This window comes from Gambusia affinis, linkage group LG05 (genome assembly GCF_019740435.1).
Source record: "Gambusia affinis linkage group LG05, SWU_Gaff_1.0, whole genome shotgun sequence".
Classification (NCBI taxonomy): Eukaryota; Metazoa; Chordata; class Actinopteri; order Cyprinodontiformes; family Poeciliidae; genus Gambusia; species Gambusia affinis.
This window is the reverse complement of record NC_057872.1, coordinates 2,168,324-2,186,466: the sequence shown is the minus strand read 5'-3', so window position 1 is coordinate 2,186,466 and position 18,143 is coordinate 2,168,324. Positions and strand designations below refer to the sequence as shown.

Here is an 18,143-nt window from a genome sequence, read left to right as displayed (position 1 = left end):
ACACTTGTACATTCCACAATGCAACTTAGTGCAATGCTTCATGTATTAGAAGCCAAAGAAAGAAAGAAAGAAAAAGTCAGTTCTTTTCTTGACCAGACATGGGTTAATGTCAGCTGAGAGGAAAGTATCCAGCTGAGCAGACAAACATGCAGCTGAAGGTTTGCTGTGTTTCGCGATGGAGCAAAGGAGGTATTTTATATGGATGTAAGATTAAAGGTCATGAGAAAGCATGGAAATGCTTCTCCTGAAGTTTTGGCTAATCATCCTTCCACAGCTGTGAGCTAAAGGAGTCAGCAGCCCTGTCAGATCACCGTTGTCACAGCGTGTCGTCTCCCACTTTGCAGTGACAGAGCATTAACCACCCAGCCTCTAATCCCCTTCAGCAAAGTTTGTGGTAAGCTGACGGCATGGAAGAAGATAAATAAGGATTTCCTTTATTTATTTATTTATTTTTACCCTGAAATAAAATAAATAAATAAATTAAGAGGTTTCTTAGCCCTTTGCAGCTTCAGATAGAATTTCCTGACGGGTAACATGCACAAAATGCAGAAATCATCAAAACTGGTGAGAATAAACAAAGACCTTCCATCCTCTACCTTCAGTGAAGAGTTAAGTTAGCAACAAATCTCTAAGCAAAGAAACTTTGCACACTCTGAGTAGAGACTGAGGACATCAGTGACAAATGTCTTGCATTAACTTTGTTGTTTATGTTTCCCACAGAGGATGTGAAATAACCCTATTAAATCAAGTACTCACTTGGCCATTAATCTCAATGCAGCTGACTAGTCCCTCAAAGCTAATGGGGTTTAGAATTTGCATGAGGCGAGTTTACCCACAAAGCTTAGCCTAAGAGGATTGCTGTTCAGACAGAGAGCTTATTGTCACACTTGTTCATAGACACGGATTAACGATACCCAGCCCAAAGAACTCCAGGAACTGTTGCAGCAACTCATAAGTTCTCCTTCACTGGCTCAGATATCCATCACAGAGCGATAGACATTCAGCCTGCATGAAGTACGGCAATATTGCCAGCTTTTGTCTACAAGATACCACATGTCAAGCCCCCTGCTATAGTGAATTATAATGAAAGCTCTTGTTACCAAAATATACGTTTGTGTTGGTTTTGAAACTTCCAGAGTCAACTTTTTCAAATCACACACATTCTCGTTTCAAACAATTCCTCATTCCCAAATACACAGTATTTATTTTTCTGTCATATTATCAAAGGCTGCCTGATTTCTGGCTCTGTGTTGTCAGTGGCGCTTTTTACGTGATTTGAATAAGCTACTTTCAGTGTGAGCATATCTGCTGTGTTTCATAGTGACTAAAGCAGCTTTGCAGGCTAAATATAACATAGATCAGCTGCATTAATTCTTCATAGTTACCAGAAGGAGAGAGGTGCTGTAAATGTGGCTTACAGTAGAACCATAACTAAAAGTCAGGTGTAAAATAGCAGCAGAAAAATGCAGAAGTTCTGACATAGTTTGATCAAAACATATTTTTCTCGATCAGGTTACACATTAAAGTATTTTGAAGCACACATAGGAACAATAATGCAGTATTGGATAATGATGTAACATTTGCAACTGATATTCTAGTTCTGGCTTTTTTAATTGTAAGAAAGCCAATATAATAACTAGCCAATGACATAATAAAATATGTTATTGTGGGGTATCATACAAGCGTATTTGTAAAAGTTAATAACTGCAGTTAATAATACCACACATAAACAAGACTATGTTCCTTGGAAGAAAATATGTGTAGACCAGCATATTAATGCCAAATTAATTTTAAAGTCCATTTGGCAATTATATCACTTTGGAGAATTTATTAGAATTCAGGAAGAGAAAGATGATCATATGACCACATTTTACACACTTATACATTCTTCAAGGAAGAATTTAATGTTCCGCCAGTGATTTTATAAACAGTCAATAACAAGACTTTTTATAAACACCTTAGATTAATGACAAATGTTAATACATCACTGGCTTTATTACAACTAAAATGGACATTATTAATATGCTATAGGCAGGTTTTACATTTTCGGTGTGACTGTTTTTTTTTTTTTTTTAATTGAGGGAGTTGGTTGGGTGAAGAAAATCCTGACTAAAATCATTAGACTGTAAGTGATCAGTAGCACACTGCTTAGTGTACTACAGAGCAGAAAGCTGTCATTGTTCTTTCTCCCTACGTCCAGTGGTTGGTTAAGATTGCTACAATCAATAGTATCCACACAGGCACATCCTCTAGAAGGAAACAAATGCACCCAGTACAACACTGTCATCCTATTGGCTGAGACATTGCCAGGAGACTGTGCCAAAAAGCGTTTTCAAAAGCGAGCAGAGTCTGAGCAGAAACTAAGTTTGAGACTAAGGAGAAGTTTTGAGTATACGCATTACAAGTTTTGGGAAGAAAGGCAAGAAGTCCGCTTTTAAAATGAAAATGTAAGCACAAGTATTAAAAGTTATGACAACAAAATACATAAAATCCTGCTTTCAGACTGAAAATAGATAATGATCTTGGACTATGGCAGATAAATTCCCCCAAACAAAAGAGCATAATGCAAAGACATAATTTTTTCAAAGCACTTTCATTCCTAAGCTAAGGTGCTAAGTGTTAGTTTATCTAAATGTTTTATTTAAAGGTTTTTAGCCCATTAAGTATATTGAACCTAGACATCCATCAGGTTTGATATTCAGTATGATCACAAAGGCTCTAACCAATTTAAACCCTAAAGATAAAATGACTGATGTTACTTTATTCAGTCTTTTTAAAATGAACTTCTATTTTCTCAGTCATAGTTTTATAATAAACTTTCTAAAATATTATTTTAGAAAACAAAAAGAAGAACTGTATTGGTATTTTCTGTAAAATTCCTTGACAAACCTGAAGTCCCTTTTTCCAGGTCTTTGTGGCTCTAGTGGCCTTTATTAAACAATAGAAGGATAGAGAGAGAAGGGAAAGATGTGCAGCATGGTACAGGGCTGGGAATCTGCATATTGTGTGTCTGCTCTCCATTGAGCCACGTAGTGCCCCTGAAGTACAATTTTTAAGCATAATATGCATATTACAGAGCAAATTATTATGTTTCTATAAATTATTAATTGTCTATAATTGCCTCCAATTTCTTCTTATATTCATGTTATCAGACATAAAGTCATCAAACTAACTTTAGCCATTATGCGTCACATGACAAAATCCTAACCGATACACAAACAATCTCAGCCTGATAGATTTCACTTCCTGAGACTTTCTGAAATAAATCAGTATGGTCTATAAAACACACGCAGAAAAACAAATATTCCCCAAATAATAAGTTGATAGAAAAATATTGATCACTGAATGTAGAGTGCAAGTTTTGTGATGATAAAAATAGGAAAAATGGAATTATTTGTCACAGAGATGTGACAGGCCTCAGTGATAGTTTGTTTAAAGCTTATTTAGATCCTCATCATTAGTGTAATTTGTCATGGCTTTTCGCCATTCTGATCATTTTACTACGTCCTCTAATTCACAATAGTTATTAATAATTCTCATAATGCTCAACTGTCAGCATTTTGCTGTTGTCGTCTTCTTCTATAAACTTATTTTTATCTGGCAAAAAAAAAAAACATAAAATGGAGAAAAGATAAAAACCAAACAGCTGGACAGCTTCTAACATAACATTTTGTTATTTTAGAAGATATATTTTTTTATCTTACTCCGGTAAAAATGTGAAAAAAATCTTAGAATTCCAAAAATTCTGGGAATTTTTCCAAAATCACATCACAATGACCTACTTTTAATCTGGGCCAGGTCTTTGTCTTCCTTTTTTCTTTCTCTTCTGTATGTGTAATCTGGCGTGAGTAGTAGGAAGTATAATGCCTCATTTTCAGGTAGATGGGTAGAATTAGCACATCTTAGGACTATGCACACACTACCCAAATGAATGTGTAAACAAGATGTGAGGGCATAATTCCCTTAGAACCTAGTGTCAGTTATTGCATTATTTAGAATGCCATAAAGAACCGGCCTATTGATTTCCAAGCTGAAGTGGCTCCCTGGTTATTTCTGTCATTGTCACCCTCATTAAACTGATGTATGGCACACACCATCCTTCATTCTGCCTCCTCTTCTGCTGCTCTCCATTTCTCTTTCATTTGCTGTCTACCTTATAGTGTGTTGAACTCTACTAGGCAGATTTACTATGGCTTTGTGCCAGTTACAAAGTCCAGTCTGGTATAAGTATATGAGCGCTGGTAATTTTTTTTTGTGTGTTTCAGTGCTGAAGTGCCTTCTGAGAGATGTGGACATAAACATCTTTGTGCATGAATGAAAGTTTTCTTTTCAAAAAACAGAATTTGGGGAAGAATTTAGAGAGGCAGAGCAAAGCAGCTGTGCATCAGCAGGACAAAATGCTTATATGCCAACTGGGAACCTGGAATTTTAGTTTCTCTCCTCACCACACATTGACGTGTCCTTGGGCAAGACATCAAGCCCCACATTGTATGTGTGTGTGTGAAAGGGTGACTTGTAGTGTGGCTTGTAATTGGCCAGAGATGCTACATTCAACAAATCCCTTAATTTATAATTTTTTGAAAGTTTCCTCTAGCCAAAATTAGAGAATTGTAATGACATTTAACTTTAACTTTTATTTAACTTTTGTTGCTTAATGCATTTTTACTCTATGTGTAAGTCTTCATCAGACAAACCAAGATGTAAAAGCTGTGTCTTGCACTTGTTCTCATTCAACAACAAAAAAAAAACAAACATACAATACACAATGGAAATGTCTGCCTGTGCGTTTGAAATCCTTTAAAAGACACATTCCTTTAGTGTTTCAAATTTTTGTTGAGGCTGATAGGAATCATGTTGATATGGACTGTGCTGCAGGTAAAACATCCAAACTGCCTTCTTCTTGATAAATGTTGGGACTCTATGCATTATCAGGTGTTTTTTTTTTCTTTTTTTTATAAAAGACCTTGAACTGCATGTACTCCTGTAAAATTGGCAGGCTTTTTTCATCCAAAAACTGTGGACAAACATTTTTTGTTTAGCCAAAGAACCAGATTAGTCCATCACATTACAATTTTACCAGTAACTGTCTTTTACATGTTCTTTTGATGATCACAGTGGTAAGTCACAGGGAGGCAGTGTGTTATTGTAAATCATGTTGGTCGTCATGCTAATCATGTTAAACAAATGCTTAACAGTGTCTACAAATCATATTTTAAACTCTGGAGAAGGGTTTTACAAAGCAATGCATTCCGTTCTATTTTTATGGCTGCTTTTCATCCTCCATTCATTTAATTTTTGCACCTGACTCACAAAGAAGATGGTGCTAAATTTAAGAAAATTCACTCACATACATGGAATCCAGAAGGTAGGAGCTATTTGCACCACTTTTTCCCAATAAACCCAGAAGATGTAGAAAGTGATCATAGATAAACTGTAAAGAGGAAGCACAACCTAATTTGCAATCTGACTTAGTGATTTCAGCCTCTGGTCATTCATGCGTGAAGTTACAAAATGGAGCCCTGGGTGTTCACAATTCTTATTTTCCCCATTCTTACGTTCTACCACCTGTAGCAAATTTTAATTTTGCAGATACATGTCGAGAGCTCTGACATCTAATTTACACCAGCTGTTACATCATGGTTATTAAAGAACAAATGTCTTCTCTCTTAATAAAATATCTCAAACACCTTACATAATGAGCATAGCACTGTTGGGATACCCCCATGTGTAAAGGAGAAAATGCAGATTCAGGTACAAATGTACTTTACATTGCTTAATGACTCTGACTCCTGCTTTCAGAGGAATTACAATTTGGATTTCTGTCAGACTATCAGACCGGTGTGATGTAAACCGCAACATCAGTGACAGTTGAATATTCTCATCCAGATGCTTCTGTGACCAATAATTTGGACTCTATATTGTTCTAATCACTGACTATACAAAAGATTATTTACACATTAAGATAAAACCTCCAGTAAGAGGGAACAAAGACTTGACCAAGAACAGCAGTTCTAGAGGCTCCACCTCCTGATGATGGCTGGCAAGTGGAAATTAGGTGTTTTTTTTGGTAAAATGTCAGTCGATCAATAAGCTTGGGATTAATATAAAACTACACATTGGACTTGAATGTAAGGCAGAATCTACTGGAAGCCAGAGTAGGCCCCAGACCACCCAGGGACCAGGGTCCAGGCCCCACACCTGCCCACAGTCCAGGGTAAAAGCAGATGTCTGTGGGCAGGATGGAGCTCCTGTAGTGGTGAGTATTAAAGCAAATCTAAAGAAGCCTCTGACTGAAGACATTCTTTTGTTGTATAAGAGTCTGATAAAGAGCATTACGTTGGATGCATGTCATTCAAAGACCTGAGTTTTGACATGCCTATAAATGAAATTCAGCATGGATATATCCTGCTTTAATGATCATTTATGTAATGAGACTGAGATTAATAATCATCTTCTCAATTTTAAGTATTGTGGAATTGATGTTATAAACTGCATAATATGCAAGGCAACAGAAAACTGTTTACTCCTGCTTATAAAACCAGCTTAACAAACACAGTGAGTCACTTGTTTCACTGAGATTAAAGTCTGTCTAAAATCCAAATGTATGATGGAACGTGCTAAGTGTGACAAACTTATTACGGCGGAGCTGAGACAAGACTGTACTGGGCTGAACTCAACTAGTAAGTAACAGCATTTTCCTCCAGTAGAAATAATACTTAGTGTTTCACTCCTCCTACACAAACACAAAGATTTGTTGTAATCCTGCCTCATCTGCTAAAACAAATTTTGGTCTATTTACATAAACACAACGTGCTGCTAATCTGAGATCTGAGTAAATACAGAAGCAGTAAAATCCTGCTTGAAATACATGCAGCAAAAAAGCACAATGGAGAAATCTGCAACTAATACAGCCTACAAAATTGTGTTAAGATGAATGAAGTTGGGGTGTGCTGTGGTGGCGTAGGGGACAGAGCAACCCACACTTGGAGGCCTTGAGTCCTTGATGCGGCCGTCGCGGGTTCGATTCCCGGACCCGACTGACATTTGCAGCATGTCTTCCCCTCTCTCCTTCCCCCTTTCCTGTCAGCCTACTGTCATATAAGGGACACTAGAGCCCACAAAAGACCCCCTAGAGGGGGGATAGTGCAAAAAAAAAAAGAAAAAAAAAAGAATGAAGTAAAAATGCAGCCATATCTAAAGATTATGTAATATTACTGTCTTACCCTAATGTTGGTTTGAAATGTACTGTAAAATTTGGAGGTGTGACTCTAACCAACATGTTTGTCATGAATGGTTAACATTACATTGTGTGTATATGTTCACTTGGAAGGTTTTGATTTTACGATGTTTGCTATTACTCTCCTGAGTAAATGAGTCAATAAGATGAACTTATATTTAAAGAATTTATGCAGCATTATTGTTTTTGTTGTTGTAGCTATTTTCTGGCTGCACAAAATTTATTATGAATGTATAGTGATTGAACTACAATTGTGCCAAATCACCAATGATAACTGAAGGATAAATTAGAATAAAACATGTCATCTGGGAAAATTGCTGTTAAACCACGTTTATCATAGTTTTTCACAAAACTTTAGAATGTGTTTAGGTTAAACAGCAAAAAGTTAGCTTTTTCTATCAAGATTAAAAAGCTTGATAGAAGCTTTTTAATCTTCTATCAAGCTTTGATAGAAGCTTGATAGAAGATTCTATCAAGCTTCCTGCTTCCTGCTTGATTGTTTCCTGCTATTTGTAGGAAACAGTGGATCAGTAGGTGGAGTCATCTTGCAAGCAGAAGGTTGTCGGTTTAATTTCAACTTTTGCATTTTGATGTGCCCGTGGGCACTTTACCCCATGTTGCCTTGTGATCTGGTTATTGTTTTGAGAGCAGCTGTGTGCATATGACTCTAGTGTAAAGTGTTTTGAGTGGAACATATGACTGGAAAAAGTTATGTATATTCACAATTCAAATAGCAGAAGACTGGAAGAAAGAAACATTTTTCTCTGATAGCAAAAATACAAAGAAATAAAAATGTGACTGAGTGTAAATGCCTTTCCCAAATGCAATAGGTTTAGGACACAATACAGGCGACGGTCTGCGTGCGCATCCAGAACGAGTAAATGCTGCAAGTGAGCGACTCAATGCAATCTGCTGGGTTTCCTTAGAAAAATGTTTAAACTACTTTAAATAACTAAATGAGAGTATTTACTGTTTGATAACTAAGATCAATTTAAACATAGGTGATTGAATTGAAATCATTTTTTAAAGGGCCTTAAGATGTCATTGGTTGTGCAGTGGTGCTATGTAAATTAACCAAAATGAAGTGAATTTTTTTTTTTTATCAATCAAGAGAAGAGGTCACATTGCTTTCCAATAAAGCAAATGGTATAGGATGGAAACTTATAAAAATGAATAATACAAATAAAACATCATCAAAGTTTAATAGTAGTTCTGAAATGAATATCTACCAACATTACATGAGAGTTAAACAAGTTTAGCTATCAAGCCAGCAGAAGGCAGTTTATTGATTACACATGGTAGCAAGCTTTCTGACAACATTACCTTTAAGGAGTCATGATATGTTGCGCTCCTATGGTTGTTGTGATGGTGTGGAATATTTGTGAATTGCTCATTTAGAGGAGTTCTCATCCTTGGCCAACTGACTGACAGAATACAGTAGAAGTAAAGGAGACAGACAACCATAAGAAGCCTCCCATTAAATTAAATTTCAACTGCATGGCCAGAAAGTTGTTATAGTCCATGTTTTGAAGCATGGAAATAAAGCTATTGTAAACTCTTGAAAACATATTAATTCATTTGTTTGTATGTGCTGGATACTAATATATAGATGACATAAAGCAGTATTAGAGTCTTGTTGATATGTAAAACACTGCAGTAAATAGCATTAAAGTTACCATACCTTTCATCATCATTTCCAGAATGGGAAGCATTTTTCTGCTACACAGGATTTGATTTCAGTACAACCCAAACATTAAACTTGGTGTGGCACTGAAAGAGTAAGAATGTGTTATTCATAGCAAATACCTCACTCTTTATTAAGTATATTTCAAATTGCTGCTGTTAAAGACCTAAAATTGTAGCCAACAGTTCAGTTCAGATGAACTAAATAGTTCAGTTCTTCTGAGTGACTCCTGCTGTGCACATGTTGAACACAGTCAGACCAAAAAAAAAAAAAAAAAACAGGCAACAGTCCACCTCACAACAAGCTTGTTTCTTTTATTTTCTGCAATTGTCGTATCGAGTCACTTTAGGGTTGACTATCAATTGCTGAACCTCAGCACCAGGTTCTCACCACAGGGACATTGATCCAGCATGCTGTTTTATGAATAGAGTTCTTTGCTCTGCTGGGTTATCATTTTACTAGCCAAGAAGAAGATAAAAGACAATCAATATTTTATGCAAGCAGGAATATCTTCTATTGAACATGAGGAGGAAAAAAAAGCTTCCCACCTCAGAGCAACATGAGAGTATAATTACTTTGGTTCGGAAGCAAAATTAAAGTGGTTTAATAATGGGGAATTTCAAATAAATTTAAACACAATGTTTAGGGTGAATTAAGAATTACTTGTAAAAATATGTGAATATATCCAAGGTTTCATCTTTATAATTATACACATTTATCAAGCATTAAGACTTCATGTAGCCTGTCCCAGATAAGAAACAAAGTAATGTTCTGCAGCCATGAATTATAGCATAAAGTATTTTGCTTTCAAATTTATAATTTCAAAAAAATTAAAAATTAAAAATCCTAAATGTGGCCACCATTCTTGGAAATTTAATTAGAAGGAAAAGGAATGGCATGAAGAGGTAATTCATTGATGGTAAATGGAACATCGCCTCCTAAAGGTGACCTTATTGGACAGGAGAATTTACTCCTTAAACAAATTGTCTCTAACTCTGCATACTCTTTCTAGCAATGGCTAATTCCTCTGAGTTCACTCAACAGGCCTGCGTGATCAACTCTGACCTTTTGACACAGAGGGTGTAGGGACTCATATTTAAAATTGCTGTCCCAGATTTACTTTGGGCAAAAATAAAAAATATAAAAAGACAATCTAAACCATTTTTATTATTATTTTTACCACAGCTCTTCACCAAAGCATCAGTTTTGTTTTTTTTTTACCCCTCCACGGGTCTATTGTGGGTTGTAGTGTCCCTTATATGAATGTAGGCTGACAGGAAAAGGGAAAGGAAACCTGTGGCAAATATTGTTGGGTCCGGGAGTCGAACCCGCGACAGCTGCGTCAAGGACTCAGGGCCTCCAAACATGGGTTGTGCTATCCCCTATGCCTCCATGGAACGCCCCAAAGCATCAGTTTTAATCATCTGTTCTTAACACATCAGAAAGTCAAACATCTGACATCATGTTTACCACTGAAGATTAACAAGAATTATTCTGGTCAGATGGAAATGACAGAATATACAATATGATGGGTTCTAATCTGATCCTTTTATCTGAGTTTATACGTCTCTTGATAATATTTTCTGATCCACAACTTTGTTACTCAAACACTTATTTTTAGTCATGAGAATATAGTTGTTTGTTCTTCCATTACTTATGAACAGGAAACCAACATATTTAAACCCCTTGGCTTGAGGCAGAGTTTGACCTCTGACTTAAAAGGAGCAGCCCATCTTTTCCATGTGGCAAGACTGAACAAGTAGTTTGGAGAATTTCAATTTTGTTCTGACTGCACTAAAGCAACTGAGAAAAACTGTAATTCTGTAAAAAAATGTAAATATTAAAGCATCAACACTACGGCAGAACATAAATAATTCTGTTTCTGCATAAGCCAGATAAAGACAAAATTCATGACCATATCATTTAAGTACCTGTTCAACATTTATATCGTGTCACCTTATCATTTAATGAGATGCATAGAACTCAAAAGGGTCTGTGCAATATAAGCAATTCAGAATACAATCTTAGGTATATCATACCTTAGAAAATGCCATAACCTTTGAGTGGTTTTTCCACACGAGTGTTACACAACCTGACTTTGTAAGTAAAGCAGTAAAAAAAACAGTAAGTGCAAGCTCTATATATCAACTGAACAACAGTTACATTTCAGTGGAAAACAAAAAGTGAAAAGGTTAATATCCTAATAAAGGGATGGGAGTGATTTGTTCTTATAGCTCTTACCAAAGAGTTAGGTTTCATTTTCTTGCTGAAACAGCAATAATGAGGATGAGGATGGCGAGAATCAAGGCTCCGGCCAACAGAAGGTAACACTTTCTTTTCCTCAACTGCCTCTGTAGACCAAAAGAAGAATATTTCACCATGAGAGCATAATAACCATCTTTCTTTTAAGAGGATATATGTAAAAGTTCTAACATTACATTCCTACAATAGCATAGGGAATCTGGTTGTCAGCTAAGCCATGGAGGTCCAATATATTTTATAGTGGTATTTGTTTGGATATGTGACAGTTAAAGCAAAGCAAGGATTATGGGGTATTTGATGTAGAGAAGTAATGTAGGTAGGGTGGTTGCTTTTACATGGGGTCAAAACTGCAAGGAAATAAAAATAATAGAGTAATGAAAATACAATTTTCTTTTTAAGTCAACCTGAAGAAAAAATACACAAAAATCTGAAAATACACTCAATAAAGCATCACAATAAATGAGCGCTGACTTTGCTCAGCTTTTATAGAGATTTTGAGTTGGTGTGGCAGACAGCCCCTCTGTCACACACAGAAACACATATGTGCATGGTTTCACCTATTTGCTGCAACTGGGATAGTATGATGGAAGTTTCTATCCCAGTTTTTCTGTAGAGCTGTGCTTCGTAAACATCAGCAGCAGTGCAGCTAGATATGTGTTCCAGTATGAACGGAAAAGAAGCAGCCAGCAAGCACCAGCTGAAAAAGGCTGCCATTCATATTCCATTCACGCCTGATGGTCCTCTGAAAAACGAGAAAAACTCAGCATGGTCAAATACAAGTTGCCACAAAAAAATCACATGCTCTCATATTTGGTTGGACCACCTTTAACTTTGACCATAGCACACCATAGCATTGTTTGAAAAAACTTCTGCAATGTCACAAGATTTCTTTCCATCTGGCGTTGCTTTCATTTTTCAGCAAGACCGTGTGTCGATGATGGCAGAGTCCGACCAATGTGTCAATTTTTCTCCAGAACATCCCAAGATTCTCAGAGGAGCCTGAATTCTCCATGTGGAAAAACAATGTCTCATGCTCCCTGAATTTATTTATATAACATTAAATATACTTTGTAGTACATTTATTTATAAAATGTTACATTTAAGTAGTATTTTAACAGTTTACGGTATTTATTTGTTTCGTTTTTCTCCTTCATAGTTTAGAAGGTAATTAGTTACATGGATTTAATTTAAGGGTAGAGGAGTAAAGGAGACTGAATAAAAATGTACATCACACTTTTTAGGAATGTGTTTGCTAAAGTGTTGCATTTCACTTTACAATTATGAATTCTATGATAGTAAATAATATAAAATGCCTATAAAATACACTGAAGTTTACTGGTGTGAAAATGAGAAAACATTGAATTGGTATACATAGTTTCCAAGTGATTGTAAATGACTTTTTTTAACTTTATGAAGAAAAGGGGATGAAAACAGAAAAAATAAAAACAAAAACTTTTCAACAATTTTACCATGAAAATAAAAGTTGTTTTTCATTTAATGTCTTATCAGCAGTGGGAAAAGTTGAGCTTCTAAATAGGCAAGCCATTTGTCTCACAAAGCAAATTAAATTAAAATTTTCATGTCAATTAGCTTGTGGTGAAAAGTACAAGCCATGTTAGCTGTGGTGTGCAGAAAAATTGTAGGAAACATCGTAGAGCAGGGTTATGGGGATATTTCTATATTTTCCTTAGCTGCTTGTCTCCTCGGGCGGTGACGATGTGTTGGAGCACAGAATCTATGTTGTTTTGAAACGCTTTTTCTTCCATTTTTTCTCAGCCTGTTTTCTGCTACAAAGGCAGCGAGAGCAGCGGCGTTAGACCAGAGACGAGGCTGGAGTCTTTAAATCCTGACGCGCTTCAAAGCACGGAGAGAGCAATTCATCTTCTTATCTGAGACTCAAAACAGGCTTTCTGTGTGGAAGAGAGAGGGAGAGAGGAGAAGAGCGAAGATGGAAAGAAAAAAAATGCTGTCGAGTAATTTTCCGTTTAAACGTTCCACTCCACAACAATTTGCATAAGCAGCCCTGCGTCTGTGATAAGAAGATTGGTAATTTTCAAAGGCTCTGTGGGGATTGAGAATTAAAAGCCTTTCTCCACTATCTCCCCTCGTGCAGCTGGCCACCACAGATTCCCCTGCCTCTCTCTCACATTTCCTCCTAAACTACTCCTTATAAAGTTTCTCTTCCTCTCTCCCTTTTTTCCTCATCTCTTTCCTCCTTCCTCCCCACCCGCTCCTCCCATACACTCTTCCCTCCCTTTTTCATCCCAATGCTGCTGTTATTTGGGGAGTACACAAAAATAAATAAGGTAGATTTGGGAACAAGAAAGGGCTTAACATAACAAAGGAAGTGTTGCAGTATTTTTAAACTGGAATTTTACAGAGCGCTATGCAGACTAAGTGGGAGGACAAAGCAGCAAAAAGATGGGACGCTCTTATCACCAACAACTTAATCTTCTAGTGTGTCTCCTTAGTGCTGGCACTTCAGGGCAGATGGGTGGTGAAAAACATCAGAAGAAATACACACTTTCACAGTTTGAAAATCAAACTTAAATCCTCTAATGGGAATGTCTCATATGTTCTGGTATATCATAAGTTCAGACAGTTTAAAGAGTTGTAAAACCAGTTGTCAGGTGACCTGATATGTTTACAGCCATTTTTTTTTTATATCTCCAGTACAGACCAAAAGTTTGGACACACCTTCTAATTGAATTCAATTAGAAGGTGTGTCCAAACTTTTGTTCTGTACTGTATATTAAATTTTCATCTTTATATAAAATATCAAAGGAAAGTGAATGATCATTTTTAATGTTGCTGTCAGTTTGAGTGTCTGGTCCTACAGTAGAGCCTTGTCTGGTGTATCACATTCAACCAATTGACTTCCAAACTACAATCCACAAACAAATGCTCATTTCTATTATTACATGCCATATTTCACCAATGTGAAAAGCACTTGCCAGCCTGATGCCAATTGTCCAGAATGGTGATGAAGTGGCTGAAGAATTTGGGTTCTTCTGCTTCCAAAGGCATCTTACAGAAACCAAGTTATCTGCTGTCTATCTGTCTCTATTGAAAACATGTGGTGCAGGACGATCTGATGATATATCAACATTATGTTAGGCACAACCTCAAACTGAAGAGCAGTGTTCCTGAGCCTTAAACTCCTTCCTGATTTCCTTCATTTATTTTTTTCCCCATGTTTATCACACTTTAGTGTTTCAGAACATTAAACCAAATGAAATCTCAAAGATAAGTAAACACAAAATGCAGATTCTAAATCTACATCTCACCACTCATCTATGCAGAATGTAAGTCATTCAGCCACATTGGAGGGTTAAAAAATATGAACTGACTTTTTAAGTTCATGCCACAGCACCACAATGGGCAGTGAGATTCTTATCTGCCTTCTTATATGCAGACAGCAAATAAGAAGCTCAAGAAGTACTAAAGAGGCCACAGGAAAGCTGTGGCACCCCTACAGGAGGAAAGTGGTTCTGGCAGAGATAAAAAGACTTCCACACTTTACCAAAATATTTGTGACTACTTAAAGTCTTAACATGACATCATACTGCAATAACACTGTGAATGCAATTTGTGGTGCTGCCCAACTAATCAACTATCTCACTTATCTCTACATGTTGGAAATGCTTCCTCAGTTTCTAGGAGGGAAAAAAAAATATTGTGTGACATGAGAAATGTCCTCATAATCCAGTAATGTAATGCAATGATAATGGCCATAATATTCTTCTCTCTTTATCACATTTGGTTGGGAAAATTGGAAGTCCATAAAATAAATAATATTTACAGCGGAACTGCCTCACTTGTAATCGGCTTATGTGCAATTTACATAAACCTCAGAGTCCCTTGCAGCCACCCTGATTATGATATTTAAGAGGAGCAGCAAATAAACATAGACTTCATGGCCAATTTTGGCATCATGAGGGAACGACCTGCAATAATAATCATCATCAATGCAGCAAAAACCTTAAACACCATCAGCATATTTGATGTTTTGCAGATTGGCTTTGGTAAAAAAGTTCAACTTTTGCTAAGTTGCCACACAAAGCCATGCCCTGTGGTGTCCTCCAGAAGAGTTTAGAATTCAACTTTTTACTGTTTATTACTATGGTTTTGGTTTAGTGTTGTTTATTCCAGATCAATGCTATCAATTCAAAAATATTGATGTTTATGTGGTCAACATGTCGAACATTGTTTTATCATTTCAGAACAAACATAATGATGTTTTTATTCATGAATATAACCACATTATATTCAGGAAAGGTTTTGAAAAAATTCATCAAAAATAATATTTTAACAGGGCTGTATAAACTTGTAAGCCACTGATCACCATCAACAGAACCCGTGGAGTTTGGTGTCCATTAATTTCAGCCAGGATTTTCTAGAAGACAGTGAAGGAATCAACACTAATAGAAAAAGAAGCGAGTATTAGTATATATAGAAATTACATATTTCAGTCTAAAATATGACAAAGAGTGACAAACATGGAAGTGCACTGAGTGATGCAGAACAGAGACATTAATGTGACTAACGAAAAATGACATTTCTTAAGTCCTAAAGTATGTATAAAGCTGTTCCATTTGGGAGCGTCACAGATCAGTTTGGAAGTTTGTCTCCCTGACTTTGTGTGTCTGTCTTCGCCTTTGTTGGTTTTTTTTCTTTCCCATTCAGCTGGTCTGCCTCTGTAAAGACAGCGAACGTCTGGATTGGTGGAGAGCTAAATTGCTTGGTGTGAGCTCCGTCACGGCTCAGCTCTCCTTGAGATAATGAAATGACAATTAATGGGAAAGCTGTTGCTGTTCGCTCATTTGTTCGCATGGAAGTGGAGCAGCAGCTTGGGAGGAAAGACAGAGAGCACTGATGTCAAGACAGAAGCTGGAGAGAGCTCAATAGTTGTTTTAATAGCACATATAGCGGGTTATTGGATGTCAATAATTTATGAAAATTAGGAGATGACTGAATAAACAGATCAGTTAAAAACATTTTGTGTAATGGGCCAGAGCTAGTGGATGAGTCTATGGCAAACAATGAACATCTGTAGATCTAAATCCAGCCCATCTGACAGTCAACTGGCAGGAGGCAGAGTAAACGCACACACACATGTTCACCCCCCCCCCCCCCCCCACCCCCCACACACACCCTTAAAGGTTATTTTAAGAAAAAAATAAACCTCCCCCACATGTTTCAGGTTGTGAGAGGAGACAGAGTAACTGGGAAATCTGAGGCCTGGATGAGGAGACCATCATTCAACCCACAAAGTTAGACGCTGTTTGTACTAAGAAACCTTCAAAATATAAAGTTAACCTTGCTGGTTACTCCACTGCTGTACAGCAGCATGTTGTGTTCACAATTCCTGTTGAATGATGATTGTGTTTACTTTTAGAGGCCACAGTTCTTTTGCCACATGTTTAGGATTTTTCTTTGGTTTTGGATTTCTGTAGCATTTTCAGTCTTATAAGTTCCTATTTATAATTTGTCATTATATTCCTTTGTCTCGTGATTTGGGTCCTCCATCTTATCAAACCTTTAAAGAAATATTTAAATTAAATTAATTAATTTAATGTCTTGTTCACGCTGGGCAATAAGGCTTAATTAATTATTTAGCTTTCTCATACCAAATCAGATTTTCATTCAACCAGTTCACAGTTTAGATAAACAAAACCTACAAAAAAAGCTTGTCAAACAAAATGAATGGCTGTGGGTGGGTGGGCTAGCATCACTTTGAACTATGTAGTTCTTCCAAAAGTGAAATCTTCAAAATCAGTAAATTTGATTAATTAATAAAAATGATTTATCACCCTCCTCTGAATTCCAATTTTTCCACTTTTATTTTCTGATTTCTGCATTTCAGAAGTACATATCTAATAGTATTTATTCAAGTTATTAGATAATGTAATAATTTAACTAAACTTAAGAATTTTTTATTAAAAAAAAAAACTAACAATTACCATTCTTTTCTTAAACATTTCTGCTTAAAAATTAAAACTTTCTTGTTTTATATGACTATATATGACTATAATGAAACTACTTTTTTAAAAACACAGACTTGGGCATGAACTTGTCTGAATTTGTATTCTGCTCAGTGTTTTGGACCAGTCGAATGCTGCTTGCAGCTGGATTTGTACTTCTCTCCCTCACCACTGATGTTCACATTCATCTTAACGTTGTTTTCAGGTTTCACAGAATGCTGGATTATTCTCTTATTTCTGCACAATGTGTCCTTGTATAAAACAAGACTGTATTTGTTTGCTAAACTGATGGGGTTTTACTAGACATCATTTGTACAAATATGTGCAATTTTAACATGCTTAATAATATACTATAAGATTGGAAGGAACTGTTTTATGAGGGAAAAAAATCCTGTAGCCCTTGCCAGCTGTGGTTCTGAAACACAGTCAAAATCTGCAATCCTTAAACTTTAAGCACTCTGACTACTTCAAATTGTGACTCTATGAATTCTCATTATTAAATAACTTCACGCTGATTCTAAAAAGTGCAGAATGATGTGCATTTTTAATTGATTTAATTTTATAGTTAAACGTAGGACAGCTTCGTATTTTAAGGGATCACTGGGAATGTCTTTTAAACTGTTGGCTGTCAGTGAATGTCTAGTTAAGGCAATATTTATTTTAAAAATGTTGCTAGATCATACAATAGATATTAACTCAGTATTATAAAAAGCGGCATGGATAAAGATTAGACATCTTTAATATGTATCATTATAATTTATTCAGTGTGTATTAATTTAAAAATAATTCATAATTTTGTGAAAGAGTAACTCTTGGCTTAAATTCTGCTTTGCAGTGGTTCACATACTTCTGTACAAATAACAGAAAGCGTCAATGTACACAAACTTCTAATGAAAATGTGATGGTAATATAAAGTGATCAGAAACAGAAACCTGTGAGAAAGTGAATGTGTCTGTCTTTTGGAGTGAAGATACCA

General features: G+C 36.1%; 1 protein-coding gene across 6 annotated transcripts in view; it reads right to left on the bottom strand.

The window, feature by feature from the left end:
* tsnare1 (T-SNARE Domain Containing 1) overlaps positions 1-18,143 on the bottom strand; it is a 143,021-nt gene that overhangs the window by 35,722 nt on the left and 89,156 nt on the right. For 3 of the 6 annotated variants that reach the window (XR_006370619.1, XM_044116732.1, XM_044116731.1), the window contains exon 11: positions 11,163-11,272. The exons of 2 other annotated variants lie outside the window; for them this stretch is intronic. Coding sequence is in view for 3 of the 4 variants with exons in the window: in XM_044116732.1 (XP_043972667.1) it covers positions 11,177-11,272 (96 nt within the window). In the remaining variant the exon portion in view is untranslated. One more of the 6 variants, XM_044116734.1, reaches the window with a different exon arrangement.